Below are 8,582 nucleotides of genomic sequence, written 5' to 3' on the forward strand. Positions count from 1 at the left end.
GGTGAAAAGAAAAGTCTATTAAAATAAGTCACCTATTAAATTAACAAAGGGTTTTTGTGTTATTGCTTCTTAACGACAAAGCTAATTGTTAGTGAGGAGTAGAATAAAAATAGATTCTCTCACATACTTCTGGGAAAATGTAAACTGATGACAATATTTTTGGATGCCAACATAACAACATAGGTATCAGGTGCTGTAAAACATGCAGTTTCTGACCCAGCAGTTCCACCTCTAGGAATATACAGAAAACCCTTGTAGCCCATAATGTTAGCGCTTCATGCTAAAATAACTTATCACAGCAAAAATTAGACTTTAGACCCCTAAAAGGGAGGGCTGATACGTTGAACCCACGGGGATGGAATATTTAATGACAATTAAATATCATATTGAAGTTCTGGAAAAGGCAAATGGGCGGGGATGGTTGCCTGGAGCAGGACGGGGGTGACTCCAAAAGCGCATGAGAGAATTGATGGAGGAGGGGGCGGGGCATGTAAAAAATATGGTCTGAATCAGAGCTGTCAAAGTCGCCCAGACTCACAGAAGTGTACACTAAAAGGGTGAATTCTACTTTGTGTAAATTACATACACCTTAATAAACTTGACTTTTTAAAAATCTTGTTGAAGAATATTAAGCAGCCTGGGGAAATCTAAATGGTTGATTAACTAAAGTGAGTAATTTGCAAGGCAGAGTGTGATGGGAACTTGGCCGGTGGTGGAGGTGGTGTTTACATATTCAGGGGAGACATAGGCTGGGAGGAAACGTGCCAGAATGTATTTATATTAGGGTTTCTCTGGAAGTTAAACATCGTTGATTAAATTAAACATCGTTTTTCTCCTTGCATTTTGTTTGTTTGTTATTGTGTTGGTTTTGGTTTTGGTTTTTGCAGCAAACAGCTCTTCTGTTATTGGCGGGGCTGGAGTGGGGGGCGGTGCTACAGCAATTTGGAAGCAGGGCTCACTTGCTATGGCTTCCAGGTTCTTTCCGGCGCTTTTCTCTTCGGTAGATCCGTCAAGCCGGGACAGGCGAGTCGGGGAGTCGCGAAGGCGCCCGGGCGAGCGGGGTGGGGTGGGGGGCGGGGCGAGCGGGGTGGGGTGGGGGCGGGGCCTGCGTCTCTCTAGGGCTGCCAGAGTGGGCGCGTCGCTATTGGATGGAGGGGGAAGTAACACCCCAAGAACGCTGTCATTTCCTGGGCCAAGTTGGGATCCGGACGGCCTCACAATGATGAGTGAGTCTTGCTTCCCCAGGGGGCTGGCGGGCTGGGCTGGGAGCAGGCTTCCCCTACCCCAGCCCAGGAAGGGACAGGGAACAGCTTCATTCCCTGACTTCATCAACCAGCTGACCTACTGACTCCCTCTCCCTCCCTTCCCCCCTCCGCTCCTTGCTTCCCTCTCCCTCCCTCCCTTTCTCCCCCTCTCTCTCCTCTTTCTCCCCTTTCCCCTCTCCCTCTGCCTTCCCCTGGCACTCTCTCTCTAGAACGGGCAGCTGCTGCTGCAGTGGGAGGAGGTAAGTTACCCGGATCGCCTGTCTCCAGGCCCTCACCTAGCCTGGTCCCGGGGGTGCTGGGAGAACGCAGAGATGAGGCACTGGGCTGGCTCTCATCCTCTCACCTTCCACTTCCGAAGCTGCCTGAGGAGCCTGAGTGAGCCATAGGGGCCGAGAGCAGCATCAAAATACTCCAGGGAAAAGCTCACTCCCATTCCTGCCCCAGCTTCTCTTCCAGTCCTTATGTCGAATAAGCATAGGAGGAAGATCGTTTGAAAGAGGGTTTGCAGCTAAACTCCACATGGCTTATTTCACATTTATGAGTGGACACACACACACACACACACACACACACAAACCTGAGACCCAATGAAGGGTATTGACTTCCTCAGCATCACACAGCAAGTTAGAGACAAACCAGGGCTATGCCTGGTCCTTCTATGACATCTTTGCTTCACCTGGCTCCACACTCCACCTTTTCTTCACCAGAAGACCCCTAAGCTGCCACCTCTCTATTGCTCAAGCTGACAGTCCCCAGAAGCTGTCAAGGAATTCCTAAGCGGGGGGCGGGGGGAAGGATCCCTTCTCCTGAGCCCACCTCTGCACTCAGCTTCTCTCCCTACAGCCCTGGCAGTGGGGGCTGTGCCCGTGGTGCTCAGTGCCATGGGCTTCACTGGGGCAGGAATCGCCGCGTCCTCCATAGCAGCCAAGATGATGTCTGCAGCAGCCATTGCCAACGGGGGTGGGGTTTCTGCGGGGAGCCTGGTGGCTACTCTGCAGTCCGTGGGTAAGTGTCCTAGACAGGACCACCAGAGCTGCGAGAAGATCCAGCCCTGAGGCTGAGCCCGAGGGAAGCTCTTCTCACCCTGCAGTTCCGTGACCCTCAGCTTCCTGGGTCTTCAGTCTCTCCCTCACTGTCCCCTCTTCTGGCTCCTTCTGAGTGAGGTTTGGGGTGGGAGTGGAGGGGTGATGGGGTGCTGGGTAGGGAGAAGAGGAAAGGAACCTAGGCCAAGAGCGATGCCTGGGCTGTGACACCTGGGTGACCTGGGCAAGGTCCCCTGCCCTCTCTGGGCCTCAGTGGCCTCCTGTGTAAAGTGAGGGGCCCTGTAGCTCTTAGGGTCTGTCTGTAGATGACTCTCCCTCTGTGTCTCAGTTTCCGTGAATTCACCCCTGAGCTGTCTTTTAGTTGCCTCTAGCAGCTTCTACCCAAGGCAGAGCCCTGGGATTTTCAGGACCTGGAGAAGGGATCCGGGTGGGATTTCTGGGCCACTGCCCGACCCCTGTGCTCATTCTCTGTCTCCTCCACAGGAGCAGCCGGACTCTCCACATCATCCAACATCCTCCTGGCCTCTGTTGGGTCAGTGTTGGGGGCCTGCTTGGGGAATTCACCTTCTTCTTCTCTCCCAGCTGAACCCAAGGCTAAAGGAGATGAGGCAAGAGAAAATGTACCCCAAGGTGAACCTCCAAAACCCCCACTCAAGTCAGAGAAACATGAGGAATAAAGGTCACATGCAGATGCATCTCCCTGTCTTTGCTTCTTGCAGCTCTGGTTGGAGTTCTGAGCTGGAGGTTTCCAGTTCTCCCCCTCTCCTAGACTGCCTTGTCATGGAGGGGCAGAGGGAGGTGGTTGGCCATGCAGATAATCAGTAGGCAGAAGGCTTTGATTGGTCGCAGCCTTACGGGGATGGGCTGTGTGACCCAGGGCCATTCATGGGCCTTTTCTGGGCCTCAGTTTCCCCCTTATTCAATGTTGGCATTGTCACAGGCTCCTGTTGGGAGGCAGGGGTGAGGGGTAGCCAGGGCACTTCAGGAACCACTGACTGTAGAGCCCTCTGTTCTTCATTAATGGCACTAGATACCCAGAATGAGCAGGACACCGTCCTTCCCTTGCCCAACCCCAAAGCCTTGTCAGAAGGCTGATAAGCAAGCCAGCAGGAAAAGACAATGTGTCCAGTGTTACATTCAGGCTCTAGGCACTTTGAGGGGAGGAGGCTGAGTCAGGAATGGTCACCAAACTGTGTCTGGAAAACTGAAGGAGAGGCTGAGTTCATGCATGAGGACCTGGAACCCTGACCACACCCTCACTGTGTTAGTCTGTTTTGGGTAGCAATAAAGGAATATCTGAAGCTGGGTCATTTATAAAGAAAAGAGGTCTATTTGGGCCCACAGTTCTGCAGACTGTACAAGAAGCATGGTCTGTACAAGCCGGCATTTATTTCTGGTGGAAGCCTCAGGAAGCTTACAATTGCACAAGGGGAAGGAGGAGCAGGTGTGTCATGTGGCGAGAGAGGGAGCAAGAGAGATGCCAGGCTCTTTTAAGTAGCCAGCTCTCTTGTGAACAAATAGAGTGAAAACGCTCCTTACTGTGGGGAGGAGATGGAATCATTCATGAGGGATCCGCTTCCATGACCCAAACACCTGCCACTAGGCCCCACTTCCAACACGGGAATCACATTTTAACATGAGACTTGGAGGGTACAAACATCCAAACTATATCAGTCACCTAAAGACTCCAGTCTTTGTTCATGTGACGAGTGCTACAGTGGATGGGAGGAGTTCACACGGACCCCCAGGAGACTATGATGTCAGGAGAAACTGGGCACTTACCCAAACAAAAGTGACACAGAGCATTACGTTCAGTGCAGTGATGGACACCAGCCACAAGCAGGGAGCACAGAGGAGGCAGAGATCTATTCTCACATCTGGGGAGGCTTCCCGGAAGAGGAGGCAAAAGGCTTGGGCCTTGAAAGGTGACTGGAAGTCTAACAGAGGAGGAGGGAGGCAAAAGGAAAGGTGTCCCAGGAGGAAGTAAGTCCCAGCTGCTCAGTGAGAGAACTAGAGAGGGAGATGTAACTAGGCATTTCCATGGCAGCGTGGGTGGAAGGCAATACCTCCCAGAAGCCAGCGAGAGGAAGGGGACCTCTAGGCAGCCATGGAGAGCAACAGAGGCAGGAGGGAACTCCGAAGCCTGGAGGTTTTACAGGGAAGCAAGTCTGGTCTGGATGACCCCCAGCTGTCCTTCTGCCCCCATACATTTTAGGTTCCTTATGCTGAGGCACATTCATGTCTGCTGCTCCTGAAACTCCCCTCTATTTTGTGGGACAGAGACCTAGGCTCTGAGCCCCCCAGAGGACAACGGCACCCCAGACTCCACAAGGGGAGCACCCTGGTCTCCATCTTCCTCCCAAGGACGGCCTACACAGCTGAACCTAGGAAAGAGAGGCCAAGTGTCCAGGAACAAAAGCTGGGGCCTTTTCCCCAAGGGCTCAGGTATGAAGGGGTGACTGAGAAGGCTGCCTCTCCTCTCCTCCAACAGATCAGCATCAACTACACAGAGAACAGAGCAGAAGGGGCATCTGTCTACTTCTGTCTCATCTGGAGGTCTCAGCATCTTGCTCCTTCCCGCCATGTTCCTGGCCCCTCAGAAGCCGTCACCACTGAGGGCTGCTGCCCATAACCCATGAGACAGCTCCAGCCTCCCTGTCTGGAGACCCAGATATGACCGGGATGGAAACTTTTCCCTTAATTATTCTAACCCTTGGCTCCCACCACCATTAAGCCAGGCTGTGTGATGAATGTCATCATGTGAGAATAACAGAGGCCCTCCTTAGATGGGATGGTCAAAGAAGGCCTCTGAAACAAAGACGCTTTGCCTAAGACCTAAAGGACAGGAGAGAATTTCTTAGCTTCAGCCTCTGGAAAACTGAAAAATAATAAGTAATTTAAAATTAAAATAAAATAATTTTTTTAAAAAAAGAGAAATAACATAGGATGGGAGATGACTACATTTATAAGTTAGACTTTTTTTGATTCCCTTGTTCCCCAAGGAGGAATTTCGTGGGTATTCACAGCTCCTACCCTGGTGACAGGCATTTTTGGGTGTCCCCTGATGCTCCATTCACTGCTAGGGTGAAGTCTCACTTCCTGCCAGAGAAGCCTCATTCCCTGGAGGTGTTTCAAAGAATGAGGTATAAGTAGAAATACAAGTTCTAAAATTTCTGCCCACACTCTAACAGATGGTCTTAAGGCAGCCTTCTGGGTGCACACAAGGCATCTTATTGACCACTTGGTAACCTATCAAGAAGGAAGAGCTGGCCAGGTACAGTGGTTTATACCTGTAATCCCAGAACTTTGGGAGGCCAAGGAGGGTGGATCACTTGAGTCCAGGAGTTCTGGCCTGGGCAACATGGCAAAATTCCATCTATACAAAATATACAGAAATTAGCTGGGTGCATTGGCACATGCCTGGGTCCCAGCTACTTGGGAGGCTGAGATGGGAGGATCTCTTGAGCCAGGGAGATGGAGGTTGCCATGAGCCGAGATTGCACACTGCACTCCAGCTTGGGCAACAGAGCAAGACCCTTTCTCAAAAAAAAAAAAAAAAAAAAAAGCCAGTCTACAAAATCATTACATTCCTTGAACCCCTAGGACAGCTGAGGTTGCAGGGGCACCAGATGGCCTGAACTCTCAGGACAGTCAGGTGCCTCCAAGGAGAGACAGAACTCTGGATCACTGAGCCCCCTGGGGTCCACTGCACAAGCGAGTAAGGAATTAGCTAAAAGTCTTAAGTGATTGCTAAAGGCCACCTAAGACTCACATGAGTGCATAGGACCTTCAGAAGCCACAGAGACAGCATGGGTCCTACCAACCTGCAGACCCTTTTCCCTGCGGACTGGGTCCCTGCAGGGTCCTGGAGAAAGCTTCCCTGGGAAGGGCAAGACTGGAGGAAGGGAGCAGGAAGGGCATCAAATTACCTCCACCTTCCTTCTCTTCTAGAAGAAGGGCACAAGAACCTTAAGCCACGGGGGAAAGACAGCCAACCCTGTAGCTTCCAAAGCTCATGCAAAGACAATTGCAGAAGGAGAAGAAAAAGTAAAACCCTCCGCCCTTGGAGAAGAGCAAGAAACCATCCTGAGCCCAGACCTGGAGACCTGCTACCCTTAGGAGAGGGGCAGGGATCTTGAGAAAATGCCACCCCTAAGCCCCAAACATACAGGGCCTGCCTAGACTGAGGCTGGCTGAGGATCATAGAGAATCCAACTTCTCCCATCCAACCAGGCTAGCAAATAACAAGCAAACAGATGTCTACCACTGGGGATGGGGCAGATGTACAGAGACCATATCCAAGGCTCAGGCGCAGTGCAGAAGCTAAAAGACACTGAGCAAACTCCTCTGCAGGCCAGCCTCCGCCCTAAGCACAGGGTAACACTGATCTGAAGCCAGTGGCACACTCACAGCAACCACAGTGTCTTAGTCTGTGCCGCTGTAAGAGAAAACCACAGACTGGTTAATTTATAACTAATAGAAATGTATTGGCTCACAGTTCTGGAAGCTGGGATGTCCAATATCAAGGTACCAGTATGTTTGAGGGCCTTCTTGCTGCATCATCACATGATAGAAAGTGGGAAGATGAGAAAGAGAAAAAGAGGGCCAAACTCACCCTTTTATAATGGCATTAATCTCACCCATGCGGGTGGAGCCCTTGCGGCTTACCTCTTAAAGGTCCTCTTTCTTAATACTGTTACAATGGCAATTAAATGTCGGCGTGAGTTGGGACAAACATTCAAACCATAGCATAGGGCAACTACAAAACCCAAGTCCAGCTCAACTCCTGCTTGGATTGACTCAACCCCCAGGGAAAGGCCTAGCCAGAAGAAAAGACATACACATTTCCCAGCATGAACATCATTTGTCCTGTCTGTACTGTTGCCCCTACCCACTACACTCTGTCTTCTAGTCCCTGCCTACTGCTCCCTACATCCAACACCTTTGACCCTCCCTCCCAGGGTCCCACTCATGAGGCCCACAAGACAGGCTGAAAGTGTCCACGCATTGATCCAGAATAGACCTCAGCCAATGATGGATGGGAGTCGGGCGATTAACACCCTACAGGTGGGACAACTCTTGCCTGTTCCATGTTGTCTCTAGTGGTCCCCAGCGGGATTGAGCCTCAGTGGCCTACATTGCAAAGTCACTCATTAATCGACCCTTTCTGGGCTGCTGTCCCTTCTATTGCTCACCTCCCCATTCCCCTGTTGGTGTTTCCTGGGATCACCTCCCAAATAAGCCACTTGCACTCAAATCCTTGTGTATTAGTCTGTTCTCATGCTGCTAATAAAGACATACCCAAGACTGGGTAATTTATAAAAAAAAGGAGGGGGCTTAATGAACTCACAGTTGCACATGGCTGGGGAGGCCTCACAATCATGGCGGAAAGCTAAGGAGGAGCAAAGGTACATCTTACATGGCAGCAGGCAAGAGAGCGTGTGCAGGGGAACTGCCTTTTATAAAACCATCCGATCTCATGAGACTTATTCACTATCATGAGAACAGCACAGCACAGCCCCCATGATTCAGTTACCTCCCACTGGGTCCCTCCTACAACACATGGGGATTATGGGAGCTACAATTCAAGATGAGATTTGGGTGGGGACACAGCCAAAACATAACATCTCGTCTTGGGGTCTCAGCATAAGGCTGCTTCCCACTCTCTTCTCTGTCCCCACTCAGGAGCCCATAGGCCTCAGCCTAAGATAGCCACAGCACTCTATCATATTGCTCCTGAAATCTGGCTGTGTTCAGGTCTTATCCATCTCCTTCCCTTGGGATAAAGCTCAGACAGGTGGCTTTGCCATCTCTGTGCAATGATTCACCTGCTTAGCACTACAGGTAGCCCCTGACCTGTCAGAATCTTAAAAGAGGATACAGCTCGACTTTGGGGCTGGTCCCCAGCTGGGCTACCCTGGGCAGTGCCATGTGCCAAGGCATGGGGCAATGGGGTAAATCACTCAAACCAGTGATTGATCCCTAGGTCTTTGCAATTTGTCAAGGGAAAGCCTGGTTCAATTTCAATTTTAAATGTTTCTTCTCAGTTATCTTTTCCACTAGTAAATCCCTGTTACCAAAGACACTCAAGAGAGTTTGGCTGAGGCTGGTCCCAAAATGGTTAAAATTATTGAACTACTCTGCCCCCACTCCCACCCCAGACCTCTTCATCAATCTGAAATTGTTTGATTCATTGTAAAAGTAAATTTACCTCCCTGAGTGCAGGCTGGTTGCTCAAGGAGGCAGCTGGAGAGAGCTAGTGGGCAGGCAACCA

General features: G+C 50.8%; 1 protein-coding gene across 1 annotated transcript; it reads left to right on the forward strand.

Annotated features, from left to right (window-relative positions):
* Window positions 1-1,084: 1,084 nt before the first annotated feature.
* IFI27L2 (interferon alpha inducible protein 27 like 2) lies at window positions 1,085-3,003 on the forward strand. The gene is made up of 4 exons (XM_003260917.3): window positions 1,085-1,226; window positions 1,475-1,504; window positions 2,109-2,270; window positions 2,792-3,003. Exons 1-4 carry the CDS (start codon window positions 1,220-1,222, stop codon window positions 2,983-2,985), a joined length of 393 nt encoding a protein of 130 aa, XP_003260965.1. The 5' UTR covers window positions 1,085-1,219; the 3' UTR covers window positions 2,986-3,003.
* Window positions 3,004-8,582: the final 5,579 nt, after the last annotated feature.

This window comes from Nomascus leucogenys, chromosome 22a (assembly GCF_006542625.1).
Source record: "Nomascus leucogenys isolate Asia chromosome 22a, Asia_NLE_v1, whole genome shotgun sequence".
Taxonomy (NCBI): domain Eukaryota; kingdom Metazoa; phylum Chordata; class Mammalia; order Primates; family Hylobatidae; genus Nomascus; species Nomascus leucogenys.